A 23,824-nucleotide genomic window follows, 5' to 3' on the forward strand; every position below is an offset into this window, starting at 1 on the left:
GTGATTAGATGTCATCGTTTATAGTTCGTTCACAAATAAATGGTTTCTGAATCCAGAATCGACGCAGATTATAACCAAACGGCAAAACACAATTCGTACAAATATACCTAAAAAAAATTAGTCGACTTCATCGCAGGCTAAATATGTTAGGTTTATACTCAATGATATAACCATCATGAAATTCATATAGATTGAGGATCAGCGTCTGTCTGCACTATTCAAAGTCAATTTCTATACCTTATACCTCAATAACTCAATAACTCGTTTATTAAACCAAAGTAACAAATACAAATTTGCATTAGTCATGTCAAACAAAATATATCTTTACGTCTAAAATTAAAATAAAACAATTGTGCTTTAATCAACTAGATTTACGAGTGACAATCTTCTTCAAACTTAATTAAAATTAAACCCATCAGTGACACATTCACGGACACTGTAGCAACTTTTGGCCAAGAGTAACATTTTTACTTGCCTTTTGAAGCGGACCAAGTCCGGCTTATATTCCATCTTTTATTTGCCTAAATGTTACAAACGAATCCTTTGTGTAATACTACTCATTCGGAATGCAAATGAAGTTGATTGCCAAAGTGTTAGTCGTGTAACGAACTGGTTGAAGAAAGGATTTAGCGCCACTCATATAGGGGATGATCCACCCTGACGTCCCTATTAAGCTGTACAAGCAGCCGAACTGAGCTGTCAGGGGAGAGAGGTATTATCTGTTGAATAATCGCCACCAAAGAGTGAGGGAGAAAGTGCAGTGATCTGATAGATTTATATGCAACGATTATGAAAGTAAAAGTTTAGATTGTCTATCAATGTCAAAGATTTTCCTTGGAAATTCTTTATATTTTGATAAAGTTTTGTTACAGTTTTGATATAGTTTTGCAAGTACAAGAGAAATCGGTAAGTAAAACACTTTGTTTGTTTGCTGGTTAGCGGAGTCGTAAAAGGGGTCGCCTCCGTAATAGTGACAAAGTCCCGACTTGATTTTGAGAAAATCCATTAGCTTTTTGATTGTTCGAAATTTGACTAACAGTCATTGCCTATTGAGATTTATTTAAATATTGCAGATTTTTTCGTTGTTTTGTAGCTTTACAACAATACAATATCGAACAATTACATACAAAATTGTATAAGAAACCGATAAAAGATTGCTACGAAGGAAATCGACGCAATCTTTTAAATTGACGGTTGACTCAGATTGATTCAAGAATTAAGGGAAAAAATAAGACGGATAGCTCGCTCAACAGACAATAAAAAAGATAAATGTACTAGTCACGTGGACAGACATATCCAAACATGGAGGAAATTGGCTGAGAACAGAGCAATTCACTTAGATAATTGAGCTGTGAAGTTCAGCTGTGTATGCGTAGTATGGAGTTCGTATGGATTTAAAGTTTCCAACAAGTCCATACTAACCTCATCCATAAGGTGAATTTGATTTAATCCAGCCATTGGACTCTTAGGGTAATAGCTTTTATTTGATAAATAGGTATGAACGAGAGCTCGTCCCGTGGCCGAAAACTTGACCAAAAATATGTATTGTGAAAAATTCTCTATTTTCACACCCCACGCTGTAAATAAAACTGTGATTGGAATTTCTTCCATTTGTTTTGATTTTCTGTTTGTATTTTGTTATTATTTCGTCACCAACCCATAAGACCCAGGTAAATTTTTTAAATTTTAAATCCATTTTTGTGCTTTTTTATTCCATTTTAATTTATAAATGGATTATACACATCTATAGGATCTTTCATTTGGTACCAACCGCGTGTAATTCGGTCCAGAAGTATGGCCAGGCTAGCTGTCATAAATTTTGCAAAAGCTTTTTAGTACCTATATAAGATTATTTTCTTTTGCCCCACTTTCACATGCTGATAATACAATATCTAACTCGGACCATTTTACACATTACTTCGACTTACTACTGTTAATGGTTGGCAGGTTTTGTATTTGGGACCTGTACAGAATATTAACGCATAAACACTAGACAATCTATATACGCTACATGAAACTTTGTCGGTTGAACTCCTCCGCCATTTCTTAACCGATTTTATCCATTGACGTCTCATTGGAAAGAGCGTGTTGCGTAGATTTTCAAACTGACCTTACATTTTTGAAAAAGTCCCTTCATGTTAAACCACTGGAGTGATTCAAATTATTTATTGAAAATGACATCAACAAAAGCAAACAAAGAAGAACAACAAACTGGTTTTTACACAAAAGATATGGTGTAGGGATGCCTATTCTGACACATAGATAATGTTATTCTGAGTTTGTTTAAATACCGGTATTGCAAAAAGTTGTTTTACATTTGAGCTTTTTAGGGACTTATGTCCCTACAAGCCACTAGTATAAGTATAAAATGCTTATTGCAGTTATGGGTGAGGACATGGTTTAAGAAAGTTTGGTTATTTTGCTCTACCACTGCCCCTGAACCATAGAAAAAAGTAGAGGTCTCATTGTGTAATGCATGTGTAAAATGCAAAAAATAATAGGACTGCACCCTATAGGTGCCTTAAAACCTGTTAATGCTATTTAATATCATAGAACTAACTTGTGCAGTCGAAACAGCTGACAAAATTCTTTAATTCCTTTTGGATATATTTTTATCAAATTTGGCAAATTGATTTATTCTATACTAATTTTCCTAAAATCACACTTCGTAACCCTCCCTGTAGCAGCATAACCTAGATACTCGTTAAACCTAATGTTATTGAATTAGATTTAATTGAAAATAGGCTGCAGGTGTGCTGCGGCGGGGGTATTATGGAATTGTAATTGATGTAGAAAGAAGACTTTGTGGTAGTACATGATTAACTCTAAGTTATATAAGATACTAAAAAAATCAATTCCGGCGGTCCCAATTAGTAGCGTCGGTCGCTTAAAAATTTGACTGGCGCTACTGCAACCAGCACTACTATTCGTATTCGCTAGCAGCTATACCCGTGCCTTGCTACGGGGTCAGTATGCAAAAGAGTTAATACTGGTTCTTTGAAAATGCCAAATGGTTTCACTCCCTAACATTTATTGTAGAAACGAAATTGAACTGTATTAGCCTACTTAACTTGATAATAGTAATAGGTCTAGTACTTTTTTGTTAACTCATACTGTGAATACTTATTTAGGCTACCTAGGAAACAAAACCAATGATATATTTTAAGGTATAATAAAAGAACCTGTTTAATGGTTTGGACTGTAAACGAAAAGCTATCACAATAGTTCCAAACCTGTCAATAGTGTAGTTTCTAACATATTTTAGGGAAATGACAATCAGGCAAATAGAAATTCGCTTAGTCTATAGGTTTGCTGCAGCAGGGATATTAAATTACAGTTTACACAAAAATAAATCTAAAACATAATTCTCATAAAACTCAGGATAAGGGCCTAGTTTGATACGGCAATGATTGTAGAATCTTAATTATATCCTATATCTATGAATAATTTCTTTTTACAATGAAATATTCACTATAAAATATTATTACAGCATATCACAAATATTAGAACAGACTCAGTATAATTGAGTATAAACATAAAAAATTATGTAACTGGAAGAATCCTATTATAATGAAATGACATTAACATATGGTTTGACAGCTCCATTTTAGTACCTAATGTAAAATAATGTTTACATTCAGGCTAGTGACGTCTTTATTTTAAATATGATCCCTACCCTCTCTGTTCTAATATTCATGCAGTATTTAAATAAATGTTTGAACCAGCTGTGTGGAATTGTGAAACCAAAATTCATTTGACAGGTTAGTTCTGCTTGTTTACATTTTCAAACTTTGTAGGTTTGTTCTTTGTTACCATGGATACCATCAATCAATATTTACTTTTAAATCTCTCACCTCAAATTGTTGAAAGCCCACGGGGCGGAGCCCTAGGACAATATCAAAGCGGGACTAGTTCTATATGTATCCTCAGAGCTGTAGCTTCATTTGTGTGCAATTTGAGACCAGTCGGTTCAGTAGTTTTTGAGATTATCTCATACAAACACACAGACACCACCTCTTCTTTATAATAGTATAGATTGCTGTTATTTATTTTTCAATTCAAAGTCTTTTAAACTCATCGAAAATTATGATGACTTTTATTTGTTTTTTTTTTTAAATAACTACTTTACTTCTTTGCAATTGCTCGATTTCGAGCAACGTGTTTACTAGTAAAAATTACTAAAGAAAGAAAGTTCCCACTCTTGCAACCGCCAAAACATTAGTATTGAGCAAGTGGTTTACTGATACGTTTCGTAGTGTGATCGCAGACCAACTGTATGCGATCACACAAGCTCAGATTACAAGTTCAAAGCTGCCTGATCCTCAATTTGTGTCACAGGATTACAGCTGAAGAGAAACTGTTGAGATTTAATACAGTCGATCGCCCCAAACAGACTTTGTTGAATGCTTTTGTGAGGAACAATGAGTGTGATTATTTAAAATACAACCCAGTGAGCTTTGAGGTTAAGTGGAGAATACGATATTTAAACATGTAAAATTTTAAAATAACTTTCAATCTGCTAACGTCTGTTTTTATACTATTTATTTTAATAACGTTTTATATTCTTTTTAGTTGAACTTTGTTTTAGGCTTCCTCCTTACTTAGAAGTAAAGTGAATTGACACATAGGCCTATTATGTATCTACTCTACAGTATAACTTATTTATTTAACGGTTTCATCAATCTGAATGAAAGAATGGACACAGTTAATCAGAGTTTCGTTATTGTTAAGTAAATTAATATGCTTCATATTATGAGTGATTGTACATTACGATAGTTATGAAATATTATGTATCTTTACGACATAGTGTTAATATGATTTAGAAACTTTTGTTGTTGATATAGTTTTAAAAATATATATATTTTTTAATTTTTAGCACAAATCCTCTCGTGATACATTTAAACTTTTCTTTTTACAAAGAGAATAAAATCACATTGTATTAAAAATCACAATGGCATTGGATACTTTTAGTTTATCATCCATTAATTATAAAATCCGAAGATTTATTTTTGTGTGTGAGTCATGTTGGAGATGTTTCAGTTTGCTATATCAAGTAAATGTTTTTTTTAGGTTTTATCAGAGCACAAAAAATAGCTTACAAATTTTGTTGTATTCTAGTAAAATATGGAAAAATTTAGTTATTTACCAACCCATATTGGTCTGTTGGTTGTAAACAATCAGGAAACAACTAAGCTCCCTCTCCATAATGACGGAACACTAACCACCAATTTGTCTTCAGATAATTCATAAGGATGATACAATTATAAGGGAGTATTTTAAATCCATAGTTTCAGTTATGCAAGCACAATGCTTTTCTATTATATTAAGGTAAATGTGCAGTGTATGTGTGTGTGTTGCTCATTGGCTATTATACCAAAGGACATGTAAAAGTTAAAATTAAATCATTTGATTTTGTAAATGGCTGATATATTGGGGTGACAAGTCTATAAGGGTGCTTGTAAGCTTAATCTATTATACAACTTAAAATATTACAATTTTACATTCTTCCACAGAAATCAACCTAGTAATCCACCCCATAATTTAAATTATCCTAATTTAACTATATCGCCAGGAATTTATATAATAATACTATCTGAGAACCAAACTTTCCATTTCATCCTCAACCACAGTTCTAATGTATATTGTGTAGCGTATAGCGTAAAATAGCGTAGTTTACCCCAGTCTCCCTATAACGTACCAGCGTAGCCCACCCTGTGACGAGTGAGGGACTAATAAGCTGTTTGTATTCACTTAGTGTCGGACGAGGGTCGCTGACGCAGCATCCCTGGACCCCTTGTTTAGGTCCGAGAGCAATACTTTACAGGACATTTGGGCGCTAAAAACAAACTCTTCCCTCCAGTTTTTATCGGACATGGCTATAAAAGCAGGGGGAAATAGATTTTCCCAGCAAAACAGAATTATGTCCCCTTGATCAACCAAAAACAGATTGGCTCGGTATAATAGGCGTATACATAGAGTTTGAAGTTAATTTATTGTTGATGAGTTTGTGTTTTCTAAAGAATCATTGAAGATAACTGTAGTAAACTAGATAATTGCAAAGATTCAAGAGCTGCAATCTGTGCCCACCGTCCTCAGTGGGAGAGGAATGAAGAACGAAACAATATTAGTAAACAAACTGGGTAGCCAAGGGGAGGAAATACTAGCAGAATAATTTATTCAGACTATTTAGAGCCAGATGAACCGGCTGTGTGTATATAGTACATATATAGTACAGTATGTATCGCCTTGATACTTGCAAATTGAAAACATGCAAACAAAATAGCTGAAACCAACATGTAATTAAATAAAGCTTTAAGTCTACGGCCGGTGAAGAGAACGTTCAATATGTGCTGGCTATTATATTAGGTTCAATGAGTGTTCATACATATGATCGTTTGATAAAGAAATAATGCAGAATGTTCATGAAAGTGTTACCGAAACCGAGACGCAAATTTGTTTAAACCATAGTGATTATAAGATTTTCTTGTAGATTGGTGACGTTGAGGCAAGGAAACAACTAGTTATTATATCTCTTAATTACAATACTGGGAAAATCTAAAAAAAATTACACACTTTATTTTAATGTAACGCTCATGACAATTATAACTAGTGAGAGTCTTCTTGCCTAGAAGTAGTAGTCAAATAAATCCAGATTTTCTATAATCCACTTCAATATGATATCGTGAAAATAACGTACTGTATACATATCGTAAAGCCAATATAGGTGGAAACATGATGACTTCCTTTGTCATAAATGTCATGTTTGATGATAAAAATTCACGTCTTTGTTTCCGTTTTATAACAACCTGTTGTATCCGAGAGATGGTGAAACATAAATCTGCCAATGTTACAGTGATCGGTCCATTGAACTGTAATGGTCTGTTAGATTTTTGTCAATACACCCTGGTTAAAAATAGTGTAGAGTTGTACGTATATGCGAAGTAAAGCACAAACATTAAAAATGTTCGATCATTCATTAAATCCACAGTTAAATACGTTACGGTAACGACTTTTAAGTATTTCAATTGGCATTTAAGAGTAAAAATGCTGTTTTAGTAATAAAGTAATCGTAGACAACTAACTGCAGCTTGGCATGTCGCTATGCCACTGACATGATATCCTTGTGTATTGTGTGTAATTATTTTTAAACTGTTTTTGACAAGTCTAATTTATTACAAGCTTAAGGACGTATGGGTCCTGATTCGAACGACAGAAACCTTAACTATTTTTCATGGGATCGAATCGACGACCTTCTGCTTACTAGGCGAGCAATATTACAGTGGTTCAAATATCAAATACCCACTAAACATTTAAAAATGTGTAGGTATTTGGTTCATAAATTCAGAACTTATTGCTTCATGCAAAAAAATACCCCCGCTGCAGCAAACCTGCCGACTAAGCGAATTTCCATTTGTCTGAATTGATTTTCAGTTAAATATATTTTAATAACATTAGGTTTAGCGAGTACCTAGGTTTGCTGCTACAAGGAAACTAATAAAGTGTGTTTTTGAGTAAAATATTGATAGCTTAGTACAAAATAAATAAATTTGCCAAGTTTGATCAAAATATATTCATAAACAAGCAAACTACAACATTTGACAATATTCTCCATAAGAATAACATGGGAATTTTAAATTTACAATTTTTTAAATGTTCTCCATTACTAATAATCGAACAAAAATACTTTTATATACTAAATTATTTTTTTTTTAAGCTCTTTAAAAAGGTCTAAAGAGAAATTGGGAAATTTTGTGTTTTGAGGGTCAAAAGTGAGAAAAACCAATTTTTACCCCATAAAACCCCCCGTAATGCCCCGTTCCCATGGTCCGATCGTGCTGGTTCGCGAACTCATTCAAGTTTATCCCGCTTTACACCTTTAAACCAAATTTCATCAAAATCGGACAAAAATTACTCAAGTTATCGCGTTCACGGACGTATATATATATATATACGTCTATATATATATATATAAGTCTATATATATATATATATATATATATATATATACATATATAAAAATTTGAACGAATAGTGTTTTTGGCCTCTGGGGACATCAAAATGAAAAAGTAAATCGGTCCCGGGTCTAGGTCTTACCCATCGACATATAAAACTAACTGGATCGGCTGCTAGGCTCCGCGACCCGAGCCAACGACCGGGGTTGCGTTTTAGATTTTGCAGGCGTCATGTGGGATTAAGCGTCTCGCTGCGCCACATCTTAGCATTGTCGCGGCCAGGACGATGCACTTTATCCAGCCCTTTACTCTCTACTAAAACGATTCAAGGCATTTTAATAATCAATTTTCATGAACTTTTTTACCAGTAATAAAAGTGTAAAAATAACCCTGTAAATAACCGAGTTTTTTTAGTTATTAATTACAACAATTAATAAATATTAACTGACGGCGGATATTTCACACTGAGGTTCCTTAACAAATATAATTTAAATTCCGATTTTAATTTTTTTATGATGGAATCTATATAAATCTATATAGATTAGATACAAATAAGTTATCGTTGGTGTTGCACCTTATTACAGCCGTATTCAATTTAATTGATGTCTTAACTGTATAAGTCTTGCTTTTTCTGTCTGGATTCCAAAATGTTCGTTTATGCTACGACAATGATAACTCATTTTAGTAAAACATTTGTTCAGCAAACCATCATGAATCGTTACGATTTACGTTGTTCATGTATCAATAGTTCGTGGCCTATTTTGGTAATCTATAATAGTACTTCATTTCATATTGTAAGCCGTCATTTTGACAGCATTTCGGGTCATCTTCGGTCTAAGCAAATATAAATTGTTATGATAAAATTTTATGATTTTGAGAAAGATTTCAAATACTAATTTTATATGTACTTGTTATGCTTGAAGCGTTGCAAATCCCTTAATTAAGTTCTGTATTTTTGTGTGTATGTCTGTTGCTAACGCATTAGTGTCCTTTTTCTCAATGTCACGAAAAAAAGGTAATGAAAATGTCAACCCGAATAAAGTGTTAAATGGTGAGGTTGAGGCAATATTTTAAATACTTTTAGCCATTGTGGAACTAACTTTCAACTATAGACTTACCTTAGGGATATGCCTCATAGATCTAGGCCTATAAAGCTCTTTTTAGTTTAATCATTGGATTTAACATATGGACCAACACGAGCCGCGTGACATTTAATTGCGAAGCATTTGTTTTGGCTTGAAACTGTCAGATACTGTAATTGCGAAGGTTTATTAGGTAATAGTTTTGCCAGCATAATCTGAAAATATGCAAACCAACTGCTGTTCTTAATATAAGAAGGTTTCAACTGACTACTATAAGAGCCCCGTGCGTAGAACGGGCACACCGCTGGTAAAAGTAATAAAATATTACAATTAAGAAACCTTTACGACTTTGTTCTTTCTTCACTTACTAACTTACTCTAACGAAACCAATTAGGTTTCAATGTTACAATACAAAATAGTTTATGTTAAAATGGGTTTTATCAGTTTCTCGTAAAATACCAAATATTCTGGGGTAAGGTATTAGTAAGAACGAGGTTAGATTGTATAAGAACATTTTATTTAGGAAACTTTGTAAAACAAAGAAACATATTTAGCCTAAACATTGCTAAAAAGAATAAGCTTATTTAATTTCTGCCGCATACCAAGCTTTGACAGAGAAGCTTCTGCTGTTTTACGCTTAGAAATGCTGTGGCATATAATTTTGTTAAACATAATACCAATTAATTTGATTAATTTCATGTCATGGCTTTCCTCGCCAAATTCATTATTACCTTTATGATTAAGAAAAACGTTACCAGCAAAGGTTCTACATGCTAAGAAAATAGTTTTTGAGGGAGGTTATTGTAACACGCACGTGCGCCCAAGGTCAAGTGTCGAAGACACGGTTTCGCGCGCTATATCCCACATGCTGCCTTCAATTTGCCCATGCGGCAACCCCGATACACTCCTGTATTGGCTCGGAAAGTTTTACACGACCCTTACGGCCTGCGCGCAATCCAGTTAGTTTTATATGTCGATGGTCTTACCGTGCCACCTACGGTAATAGCTACTTCCCTATAGGGAAATTCGCTAAAAACAAGCAAATATTATTAAAAACCAAAACAATCCTCCATTTAATCTACAGTGTTGTTAAAATAGTATTCTACTAAAATTATGCCCAAGATTTAATGTAAGAGCATGTATGTTCCATGCCTACGAAATGCATTACAATTTACAACGAAATATGTGGCTAACCAAATACCAGGGATAGCCAACATTCCTAAACATGTTTTACATAGAATGGTATTCCAAATCGTTGCTTATATTAACCAAGCCAATGCAAACCCTTGTATAAGGGTACTACGACTATTGGCAAACCATCTTTCCATACGGGTTTATGTTTAAAGATACAATTTACAATTTATAAACTATACAAATTTTAGGTTATGACATTTTGAATTTTTTTTTAAATTTAACTAAGCCATTTAAAATATGTGAGATTTTCTATAGTGGTCTAAATTTGATAGCAAAAACCAGCTTTTTATTAATTACCCTCCATGTTTCTTCACTTTGAAGATGTGCTTATTGTAGCACGAAACAGCTGTCATGTTTGACGACTATACAGGATCATTTTAGGCAAGGTAAAAAAAAACCATATTCTGCTAATGAATAAATTGTTATTTAATTATTGTCTTCAAATTAAGCGATGGTTGCTTTGAAAATAAATAATTTAATATGAGCAAATTATTAAAATATTGATTCTTCTTGTAAAATTAATGTCGTTTTTTATATTAATAGAATAATGCAGTTGCTGTGACTGGGATACACATGATAAACTGTTGGGACATAATGATGATTTATGTTTCGTTTGGATATATATTAAGACCCAGACCCACCTTTTAAGGGTTTCAAATTAGGGGTCACAATTATATACTCTCGACAATTTTTCAATGTAAAGATATATCGTCGAAAAATACGTTATGAAATTATTCATTTAAACTTAATTAAATAGTCCCTCACTTTTATAATACTAATATATTATATAATAATTTATTAGTTTCCTTTATTTCATTCATATTTAAATTATTCCAAATAAGTCAATCAAAATTCATTAACCAATGTTTAGGTTTACAATTTATCATTATTAGTTTAATTTACAATTCATTTCGATATTACAAATTATCATATGTTATTATATTATATCACATTGAATCTAAAAAGAATATTTCATTATTACAATTGGCAACATTGTAAATGCAAGCAGTTTAACTACTCTAAAAATGTTTAACAATTAAACTATTTACAAACAACATCTGAGACTTTTGTTACTGTGATGAAGATCAACAAATGAAGACAGAATGAACTGAGAGAAGATGTAGGAAGAAAGTGTCAAACTAAATTCAAGAAAATCATTATAACATTATTGTATTCCATTTCAAGAAGAATTAAGAAAAAACAGTAAGTGATTCCTTTCATATATACAAACCAAAATACAGTCCACTTGTTCAAATTCTATAACTATTTTTCTTAAATCTATTTTAGTCACTAAATTAATTCTTGTTTCAATCAATTATCATAATTTCATGACTATACTATGTCATATTTTAAAATACCACTATTTATAGACATGCACAGTCATACTAGATGATTCAGTTTCTCAACAGGTTTCAACCTTATCTACGACCAAGGTAATATCACCTTTATAGTCTCTAGCCTTTCATAGAAGTACAGGTTTTTCATCATCATTACAGGCAGACTGTCCCTTGTCGCATGTGAACTGGAATGCATCTATGAAAGGTTTTTACAAAACCCCTTCCTAAACGGTGTTTGGGATTTCCTGCGAAATAATGCGTAATATTTTTTATGTTTAAAGGAAAATTACTTAAATATAATAGTCAAAATTGTTCCCAATTTTTAAAATAGAAAGCGCAACAGCCATTGGTAGGATAACAGAAGTAATTACACAAATTTGTATTTTTAGAATAATATTAAGGAATATTTTGCTACGAATACTTTGCTAATGCAGTACTTTCCTAGTAACTATTTTGTAACAAGAGTTCAGTACGTTACACGTCCAGTTACAGCTATCAACCTAGAGTTATGTGTGCTCGTAAACATTCTTTGGTCGAAATAGTCATTAGAAACATTTATGGCTACTGCACATACAATTAGTTATGTTTGAACACCCAAGTACATAGCTTCACTATTGGAGCAATATTCATATACTTACAGTATGTTAACAGTATTTTTGTATATAATTGGAATTCATTATTCGTCACTTTAAGACTTGGACGAACACGAAAATATTTTTCACCACACTGATGTTTTTAGCCGTTAAACAAATCTTAATTGGAGGCTGAAAGTTACGTATTTCTGTCCATGCCAGCTGTTAACGTCATTACTGTATGGGGACCGAGTAGGTTTTTACATCCCTAGGGCCGAAAATCGCCTGATCGCTTTTTACTCAAAACATTGGTGTAGGCTATATATTAAATACACATGCAGTATCCAAATTATGCATTACAATAGACTTGTTGTTTTTATTGTCACCGCTGCCCAGCAGCTATTTATTATTTTTGTTGATTCCTCTAAATATTTCTTCACATAACCTTAAAGTTAAAGTTGTGTGCATTTATAGTATATATATATATATTTTTATTTTGTACCTAGGTACGAAATATACTATTTAGACTGAATATGCATGCGTTAAACGAACTGAGATAACCGGTTGGCTCAGAAAAGATCAGCTGTTTATTTAGCCAAGACCTATTAAAAGCCCAACGCTCAAGAACAGCTGGACCCACAATCAAAAAGCTTCTGACTTTTCTCAGGCGAACAAGGCGAACACTATAACCATTCATCTTTATTTTAGTTTTCTAGTCACTGAAATAAGTTCCAAGATGGCTATAAGTATTACGTTTTATCACGATCCTCTTTCTCTGCAAGTTATGTCCCATTGTTGTAGAGCGGGAGGCATTATTCTCGAAGCGGATCTTATTTTCGGCAATGACCACTGTCAGATGATACAGATAGACCGTTCCCTGGTAAAAGTCGGTCAAAGAAATGAGATGAATTGAGCAACACCGAACTAGATTGGGAATGTTTGAATTAATAGAGTTAATGTAACTGGGATAAATTAGTGTTTATTTGTGATAGAATCCCGCCCCTGCGTAATTATAATAACGAAAAATTCAAGAATAGCCAATATTAAAGACAATTTCAAAGACTCGTATAAGCAATTTTTTGTTTGAACAATTTTGAATTTTACTTGGAAATTTAAATTATTAAAACAACAGTGTGTAATAAAATCTATCTATACACTTAATACAATAATGGTTTTCTCAGCATCATCACTTTTTCAGCCATCCTACTAAACCGATGTTTACGATTAAAGTGTCATTTTAAAGGGGGGGGATCCAGCGGTGCGACGAGTGACAATTAAAAAGGTAAATTTCCTCAGGCCCTCGCCCCCTGCGTTTAATTTATTTCTAGAGATCACTTTTAAATTACTAAGTGAACTAATAAAGCATAGGTTTTCTCTTGTCTGGATAAGAAACAGTTATTTTTTACAATAAAGATAAAAAAAATGAGTGAATAGTTTAATTAATACGCACTATTTTAGTTATAATAAACTAAATTATCATTAGGATGAAATATCTAAGTAATTATTAATAAATACGTTTTAGTCAGGCCCTGTCGATGGGATAGTTCTTCTCGTAGTTTGACTTATTCGATCAAAAAAATTAACTATTGATTTAAAATAGGTACTGCAATACTTATACTTCTCGACCTTAAAAGTATAATTGAATTCAAGTAAAAATCAAATTAAAGTACTATAATCTTTGTATGATTAAAAGTAAATTCTGAGATTTTTATTAGGTTGGGTTGTATATTCTAACATGCTTAATACTGGATACTTTTAACCTTGGTTTGACTCCGAACTAGGATTCAATAAAATAATTAGAACATCAAAAAAGTTTTTTAATATGTTTCTGTAAAAAAAAAACAAAAAGAAATCATAAAACGGATAGCGGAGAGCAGAGTATTAAAAGTGAAATTTTCTGATTTAGCTGTAGAGATAATATTTAATAATGATTTGAGAAGGGGGAGGGAAGCGTGGATACACTTCTTATGGGATTATATATGGGAGGTTGATTAGTGTGAGCATTCGTGCAAATATGATAGGGGGATGAATTGTAGCCTAAAGGGTGGAATTGGTTAAAAGAGGGATCAAAACGTTTTACATAAATATACTCTAGCATTACTTCTCAAAAAAATAAATTTAGCGTTAAAAAGAGAAAATATATCTCTAAACTAAATAAAATGTAAATATGTTGTGTTGCGACAGTCAGTCAACCCTCTGATTTTTAAATCTTTACAATTTTTTGCCTCATAACAATTCTGAACAGTAAACGTTTATGGCTTGAAGGATATGAGGGCTAAGAGGAAAATGGGTGTAATATTGACGATTGGTAGCTTTTGAAAATACAATTCCAGAAGCTATGCAAGGGTAAAAGAATATCGATGGAGAATTGTAATAACCCAGTATGTAAAGGAATTGTAAAAGGAATCATGTTTGGTAGCAGTATAAATCAGGAACTGATAATAAAAAGTAGATAGTAGAAGATAGAAAGGTAGCAAGAATAATGGCTGGAAGCCCATCATGACATGTGGAAGATAGGAAAAAAGAGAACATCATGTAAGACTGAAGAGGGAGAAAATCTTTGAGGAGACAAAAAAATTATTTACGATTTGAGTTACCATCTAGTGAGATTCTTCCTCTGTATCACTAAATGCGTTTTGGAAGCGGTTGAAATTTCCAAAAAAAGAATCAAGATATTGGTTAAAAAAACTATGTTTGTGTAATAACATTATTCACATGAAGTAGATATTTGTTTGATTTGTCGATCAGCTGTTTAGTTTCAAATGAATTAATAATGTCAAAGATTTGTGATTTAAATACATAAATGTCATAAATACATAAATAGTAAAGTTTTCTAAATCATGGTTACTTATTCTCCACTAAATTTTACTATTCCCAGCATTAAAATAAAGTAGTAAGATCCATTGTGGGTAAACTTTAAGGTACACAATCCTTGATTGAAATGTAGTAGGTATACATTTAAGGGTGATAATACACAGCAATTATTATGTAGTAGACTTTGACTATTTTCAAGTAACAAACATATGTTTCTGTAAATAAAAATTATCTCCCAGGTTATCCTCATGGAGAAATGCGAAACTTTAAAGAGCTCCAGGGCCTCGATCTCTCATTATTTCCCTAAAAAGAAAGTTTCCTGCTTCTCAATCCAATAACAAAGAAATAAATCTTTTCCTCACCTTTCACATTCAACTCAAAATACATCGATAGGTCTATTTCATTCTGAGAATGTATAACATAAACATCATAAATATGTCAATTGACCCGTGGATGTCATATTGTAGCACACATCACACAACTCATTCTGTCGTCACATGGTGATATATCTCGACAACATGCTGTATATGTACCTAGCGGGACAGCAATGTACATTGACAATGTACATCGCCTTGTGTGGAGGTTGTTAGCCTCTGTCTTTGATATAGACATAATGTCACTCAGTGCGGGTATAGGGTAGAAATACCTCGGGGAAAACGCGTTATAACGGTTAAATTACAATGTACAACTAGCAGAGTACCCGTCCTTCGTACAGGGTTGGCGTATGAGTATAACATGAATATTGCAGTTAGGGCCCTATTACACTAGGTCACCAGGTGACGCTACCGGTGAAGTCACCGGTGACGTCACCGGTAGCGTCACCTGGTGACCTAGTGTAATAGGGGGTGACGTCACCTGGTGAACTAGTGTAATAGGGCCTTATACTCGTGCTTTGCGTTTGCAATGGGAAAATAACACCCAACACCCGAAATTATCTTTATGTAAGGTTGTACACGGTTTAAGAAAATGCGGTAAACTTGTTTTATATTTAGGTAGGTCAGGTAAGCACTAACTTAAATCCTTCAATTTGGAACTATTTTTGATGTGACATTTTATTGGGATTATACAGGGTGAGTTTTAATTGTCCCCCCCTTTTTTCTACATTTTTTCAAATATCAATCCCAGACCACTTCCACACATCGTTGGGTAGTAAGAACTTCATTTTGCCAAGGTGGTCATTTCCGGCCGCCATCTTGGATCCGCCATATTGGATGCGAAATATTTTTTTCAAAAGTAAAGGTGGGGTTGTGACCCATTATTTAGAATTAGATTTTTACCCTGATTACAATGCCACAAATCGTTTAAAAAATTCTTGATCCATTCCAAAGTTATGAGGGTTTTTATAACTTTATTTTTAGCCCATTTTATCATTGTACATTTACAAACTAAGACCATAATCTCAAAATAGTGCTAGATAAAGATAAGTATACACCACCAGTCATTGTTGACCTATTTTCACTTGGTTATGACGGATGTAATTTTTTCGGCCGCCATCTTGGATCCGCCATTTTGAAATGTGATAAATTACTTTAAATATGAAGGGGGTGTTGTGACCCATCATTTCGAATTACTTTTTTAAGCTGAACTTAATTCCACGATCCGTTTTTTCATTTTCATATTTTGATTTTGAAATATTGGCGGTTTTAACAAAAACATTGCAATATTTCATGAATAAAACGTGATAACCAAAAATGGATTGCAGCATTGAGTTTGGCTTCCTGATTACAATGCCACAAATCGTTTAAAAAATTCTTGATCCATTCCAAAGTTATGAGGGTTTTTATAACTTTATTTTTAGCCCATTTTATCATTGTGCATTTACAAACTAAGACCATAATCTCAAAATAGTGCTAGATAAAGATAAGTATACACCACCAGTCATTGTTGACCTATTTTCACTTGGTTATGACGGATGTAATTTTTTCGGCCGCCATCTTGGATCCGCCATTTTGAAATGTGATAAATTACTTTAAATATGAAGGGGGTGTTGTGACCCATCATTTCGAATTACTTTTTTAAGCTGAACTTAATTCCACGATCCGTTTTTTCATTTTCATATTTTGATTTTGAAATATTGGCGGTTTTAACAAAAACATTGCAATATTTCATGAATAAAACGTGATAACCAAAAATGGATTGCGGCATTGAGTTTGGCTTCCTGATTACAATGCCACAAATCGTTTAAAAAATTCTTGATCCATTCCAAAGTTATGAGGGTTTTTATAACTTTATTTTTAGCCCATTTTATCATTGTGCATTTACAAACTAAGACCATAATCTCAAAATAGTGCTAGATAAAGATAAGTATACACCACCAGTCATTGTTGACCTATTTTCACTTGGTTATGACGGATGTAATTTTTTCGGCCGCCATCTTGGATCCGCCATTTTGAAATGTGATAAATTACTTTAAATATGAAGGGGGTGTTGTGACCCATCATTTCGAATTACTTTTTTAAGCTGAACTTAATTCCACGATCCGTTTTTTTCATTTTCATATTTTGATTTTGAAATATTGGCGGTTTTAACAAAAACATTGCAATATTTCATGAATAAAACGTGATAACCAAAAATGGATTGCGGCATTGAGTTTGGCTTAAAAAATTAATTCGAAATGATGGGCCACAACACCCCCTTCATCTTAAAGGTAAAAGAGTCAACTTAAAGATAATGTAATTAATCACTCGACTCCAGTTATCGAAACAGAAAACGAACTCACTCTGAAAACGAACGCTCTTGTATCATGTTTTTACTATAAATAGCTTCAATTAATACAAATTATTCGTCTGTTTAAGTAAACAAAATCTTTTCTTCATAAGAAATACATTGGGATTTTGATAGCCTGTGGGGCAAAGCCCGAGGACTTTTGTTACAGGAATTGGTGAAAGGGGGAGTCCACACAAAATATACTTCATTTTGACACGTCGTTTGTAAAAACCCGTTCATTATTAACGGAGGAGTAGTGTTTCGTAGAAATCGCCTTCACGTATTGCATATAAGGATAATCTATGTACTTATTAGTATTAAACAAAATACTTCAAAATGGTAAAGGGGTAAAGAAGACATTATGTAAATAAGTCTTAAAATTAAAGCTTAAGCCTCTAAAACTTAAACAATCTCTCGAATCAGCTGTTCAGTAATTGTCTAATGGATAATCAAGCAGATACCATCAGCAGTGCTGCAGCGCTATCTGTGCTGATGGGACAAGCGATTGTGCTGAGGAATGAACCAGCGGAGGAATAAATACAACCAGACAATGGAGCAGCATAACGATCATCGGCTCTTTAGCCTTTGTCGGCCTCGTGATATTATCCTAACTCAAAGACGTTTTTCATTTTTGTAATCTTGCGAGCAATTGTGGTTCTGAAGCCCTAACAATGGAGAAAAGGGAAATTATTGTAGGCTTTGGACTGCTGTTTAGAGTGTGTGGTTACCAGGGTTTATATGTTTTATGGTTAAGCCAGCAGTCAAAGGTCATTCAAGTTGTAACATTGCTAATATTCATCACCTACCATTAATGTAACATTTTATATCAACAAACCCAATCCTGAATACAAGAAAATAGTTCACACAGTGACACTAAAATACTTAAAAACATACAAAATATTTCTTCGTTGACTTGTTTTAACTCTGGAATATTTTCCTTAGGAGATATAATTAAGAAGACATATATTGATTGCAACCATGATTATTTGTGTGTATAATCACAGAAAATAGACCATTAATTGGTTCTATAGTCTGTGGTATGATATAATTTGCACTAACCACGATGTTTTTTATATTTTAGGAAAACTGATAAGAGTAATCTACGATTTCACCAACATAGCCTATTCCCTACATGAATGGTTATATCCTAAATAGAACATTTTTGCAAATTCTAGGTTTTTAATACTCATATCGATTATATTAATCCCTATGGTTAGGTCATTACCCTTTAACGGAATAATTACCTAAGCGGATATAGTAATACCGTATCATTGTAAAGTAAGTAAAGAATCAAGCAAAGGTGAATTCAGTTTGTTATAAGGTTTAACTTTATAAAGAAAAACGATTTTATTTTCATGTTTCTATAATAAATAATTGCCAACGACGCTAGTGATGTTGCTTGCAAGATGACATGTGTTCTCGAAGTTTCATGTTCATCAAAGTTTGGATGTTTGTTTTGGGGAGGGTGATCAATATCTCTCAACATACTGTAGTTGCTCTAAAAACTTAAACCAGCAATAAAAACTTTTGGTTATGCCAAACTAAAACTTTAACTTTTAACTAAAAAGGATTTTTATGTTTTACATTTTCTTTTCAAAATTCAAAGTCATTAGAAAACTAAAAACCGAACAACAACGTACTATAAGTACATAGTACATTCTACGAGAAGGAAATGCACCAATGTGTATGAAGGAAAAAAATGTTACGTAGGTTAGATATGTCTCCCTCGGTATTCAAAATCTATGGTTTTACATAAAACAGTACATTTCATTACTATCGACGAGAGTTTTTTTTAAATTAATGCCAAGCAGAGGGTGGAAAATAACCGTTAGTACTATATCAACAAGTCATGAAGCGAACTTAAAAAATCTTCAGACTTTTCAAGAAATATAGTAATAAAATTAATAATTCTTTTATTACTTAAGTCATATGAAATATTATTACAGTGGGCCTATGGTATCCAAAATCCAACACTATACATAAAATAATGAAGTTTTAAAGCAGGTATGTTTTCAAAGCGTTGTGTATGTTGTGTGTAGGCCAATATTATGATTTAACCATTATTACAGAGGCAGAGCCAGATAATACATGATAATACATAATAACTAACGCCTGAGGCCTAGATTATTCAAAACCAAGCTTCATGTTAATAATCTCTCTGTTGATTATCACGTATAAAATAACAGAGGGTTTACTTTTATGTCCCTGTCGCAGTATGAACATTTTAAAGAGAAGTAGAACTTACCAGACTCTCATAGTATTGAAATTCAAAATCTTTATTAACTCGTAACCTTTTTTTGTGGTACAATGTACATAGATAGGACTTTTTTCAACATTCAGTATAATAAAAGTAATAACAATTTAAACTTAAAAAAATTAACATTAATACAAGTAAAATAATTTTATCCTGCTGCAATTTTCTTAAACTAACCTAAACTACATGAAGAAATGCCAATCTGGTCTGTAGGCTTATTAGGACAGTATATAGCCTATTGTCCTGCATATGATTTAGGCGGTACAGCGATTTTTTAAAATTAATTATTTAAGGCCTTATTTAGAAACTTTATTAATGAATGAACTTCTGTTCTATTTGAGTAGAAAGTTGGATACAGAACATATAGAATTAGAATAGATGAGATAACTATTTTTATATCCATAGTCAATATTAACTGAAACTATTTTTTTTTTAAATCGAAATCATAGTTGAGAATCTAAAGGGGAAATGTCTGCGTTATAGTTATCTTGATTACAATTAAATGATTTTTTTAAAGTGTTTTATAAAATGTTCGATGCAACATTGAATTGGTGTCATAATGTCCACACAAAAATATATCTATTACTTATTTAATACGCAAGCAGGTTTTTTGTGACAATTACTCCTCCTAAACTACTGAACCGATTAACATGTTTTTGGTGTCATTGGAAAGAGCCTAGCATGAAGTTGTACAGGAAACTTTCTTTTAGGGAAATAATTAGAGAGTGAGACCCTGGGGTCCTTTAAAGTTTCGTATTTCTCCATAAGATTAACATGGGAGACAAAAATTGTTATGAAACTCCAGCTGTTGTCAGAAGTTAAAAGTGAGAAGAAGAACATATGTTAATTCTTAACATTCAATCAGTTTGCTAATACAGTTTGCTACAAACATTTACTGACTTGGTTGAAATTAAATATTTACTATTTGAATTTGGGTTAGTGTAAATATTACAATGGAAAAAAGCGAGAGAGCCTGGATAAATTGATATATTCTGTTATGTACATCTTGAGTATTACCATAATCTTTTGGTCGAATCTTTTAAAGTCATCAGAAATTATGACCGTTATTCCTTTAAAAATAACGCCTCTGATACTTAACAATTAGCAACAGGGACACTAGTTTATAATAACACTAATGAATATGAATTGGTATGTTACCTAATATAAAGTGTGTCTTACACAAAATACTCGTTAAAATACTTTTGATCGTTATGTAAAAGGAAAATTGTTACTGCAAATCATTTACCAGTAAACTAAATAAAAAGTGTTCTAAAGAAGAACAATATTATTACAGCTTTAAACAAATAATTGGCTGAGCGACTGACATAACATGAAATGTTGAAACAATAAACGTTCCGTTGAATGACGCTTGTAACTTCAAGAAGACGTAAAACACATGATGTTACCGGTTCGATGATAACTTTACAATCATTCTTCTGATTTAATTCACATTATAATATGTTTTTTTCTTTTCGATAAAGTTACTCAAGCTTTTGACAAGTCAATGCTCAAACTTAAATGAAGTAATTTCTGAATTAAGTTTAAAGCTTTATCTTCACCTGTAAATATTCTTTAATTTATTGTAATTCTAACTATGTGAAAAAAGATTTCTAATAGTTTAGTTGCGCCTGAAAGTAAATTCTGGAAACAAGCATAAAAGGGTTTTAAGAAAAGAAACCATGGTTAAAATAATCATATAAAATACCTATCGATAAAAATTGGCACGTCTTTTAACTGTACTTTAGAAGCAGAACATTGGATTTTTTTAATTGAGCTAAAGTACAGGTCTAAGCTAAAAGTAAGGGCTCTGAGACATTTATAGACAAAAACTTAAAGTGAGGATAGGAAAAATTTAGAGTAAAAAAGTGAACCAGCATAATTTACACAGGTAAAACCTAGTGATGAGAAACTAATCATGATGAAAAGAGTAAAATAAAGTTTATAACTAGTAAAATCTATATACATGACAACACCTAAAGTCATTTATGAAACTAATTACATATCTGATCATATCTCACTCAAGCCACTAGTGTCACTAACAAATTACAGTTTTTATGGAATCCGAAAACACATTTTTACAATAATACAAAATACAACTGTTATATTACAAACACTTAAGATTTTCATTCACGTTCTATAATTACCTACACTATTCCTTGTAAACATTCAGTGCGAACGGCACTTCAAACCTTTTAGATCACTTTAAAGTGTACAACAAAAACTGCTTAATCTCTTCATTAGGGATTACATACCTCCTAGCATCACTGACCTCGGAAATCACCGAAGAATCGAAAGCCAAAAAACCTTCCTGGAAGAAGAAAGTGTAGAAGAGGGTAGTATACCACAAATGCGCTTTCCCTTCAGGATAGTTAACTATATCCCGAAGGACTTTTAGGTTTTCCGCAGACAAACTTCTCTTCAGCTCCATCACAGTCGGAAGACCTTTCAACATCCTCTCCAATTTTTGGTTGACATCAGGAATCATTAGAAGACCTTTTAGATTTGGTATTCCAATACATTTAGTCCACCCGTGTTCAATTTCCTTATTTTCTAAATACTTTAGAACAGACCAAGGATTACTAATCGTCAGGTTACTCAAACTCTCATACCCACCGTAGTGATGCTTGACCAACTCAAACTTGTCGTTGTCAACTTCAACGTTCAACCTTCCTAAAAGATCGAACACCTCATCATCAGTAAACCCGTAGAACGGAGTGAAAGGATGTGGTTTTAAAAACTCATACCGCTTGATGAATCTCGCATTCGACACATGAGGCTCTTCCACTTGTGAAACTCCTGTCAGAATGAACGTGTCTACGTAGAAATCGTCCTTGGGAATGTGGAAGAACGCTTGGACTACGTTGATGACGTAGTTGAACGCGTCTTGAGCCACTCCGGGATGAGTCACACAGTAGAAGATAGGTGAGTCATAGTGATCTATCAGGACAATCACTCTAGTTCTGTCAAAGTGCTTGAAGAGGTACTTGGATAGCTTCTCCAGTCCCGGTATCAGAGTTCCCATGTCTTCAAGTTTGTACTCATCAGAGGACCACAGTCTAATAAATTCTCTTTCCTCATCATAAAGTTTGTTGCTGTCTTTCAAATAAGAGTGTTTTGAAATAGCTTCGTGCAAAACATCTCTGAAACGATCCTGAGTTTCGTTGAAGTGATTAAATCCGACTGCACTCTTAAAATCTAAATGCACAACTGGGTATTTACCAAAATGTTCATTCATGATGTCTTTATGGTCCATGATCTTGGTGTCCTTGAACAGTTTGTAGTTAGGAGTGTCTTTCACTGGGTTAGTCATGTCTCTTATCCAAGTTAGTCTATCTCCAACATAGTTTGCTTCTATTTCAAAGAACGCTTTCAACATTTGCAGAATTGATGTTTTACCGAACCCATGCGGAGCTGTAAACACAATTTTATGTCCTCGATCTTGAAGAACTTCTTTGATAAACAACGTCTTGTCCACATAAGAAGATTCCTTCACAAGTACACTAAAACCGTTATGATCCGTAGAAGAATTAACTGACAGCACCACTGGAAGGTTTGAATATTGAATAATAACTAAGGTTACAGCAAACAGTAAATTCTTCATGTTTAATTCTTGGAAATGTCAGTCAATTTGAGTGATGAAACAGAAACAGAGAGCACAGAATGCAGAATAAACAATCTTATCTAATCTGTTGAATCTAGTATTATATAATTGCTAAATAATGTTTGTATTTATTTGGCGTTTATGGCTAAATTAGTTATACCCAAATTAATATTTGCAATAATTATCTGTATTATTACCAACGACTTTGGTTGGTATGGTAATGTTATTGGATACATTTTAAAGATAGTAACTTTTTTTATTTTTTGCTAAACACGTATTACATAAGTTTTCAAGTCATTTTCTTGCAAAGTG

The 23,824-nt window shown here is 32.8% G+C and overlaps 1 protein-coding gene across 1 annotated transcript; it reads right to left on the reverse strand.

Moving 5' to 3' along the window:
• Positions 1-21,637: 21,637 nt before the first annotated feature.
• On the reverse strand, positions 21,638-23,538 carry LOC129000947 (uncharacterized). The gene has a single exon (XM_054428042.1). The coding sequence runs from the start codon at positions 23,510-23,512 to the stop codon at positions 22,109-22,111; it is 1,404 nt and encodes a 467-aa protein (XP_054284017.1). The 5' UTR covers positions 23,513-23,538; the 3' UTR covers positions 21,638-22,108.
• Positions 23,539-23,824: the final 286 nt, after the last annotated feature.

The sequence above is a fragment of the Macrosteles quadrilineatus genome, unplaced genomic scaffold (assembly GCF_028750875.1).
Source record: "Macrosteles quadrilineatus isolate MER2022 unplaced genomic scaffold, UCM_ALF_1.0 Scaffold_8__2_contigs__length_117827958, whole genome shotgun sequence".
NCBI lineage: Eukaryota > Metazoa > Arthropoda > Insecta > Hemiptera > Cicadellidae > Macrosteles > Macrosteles quadrilineatus.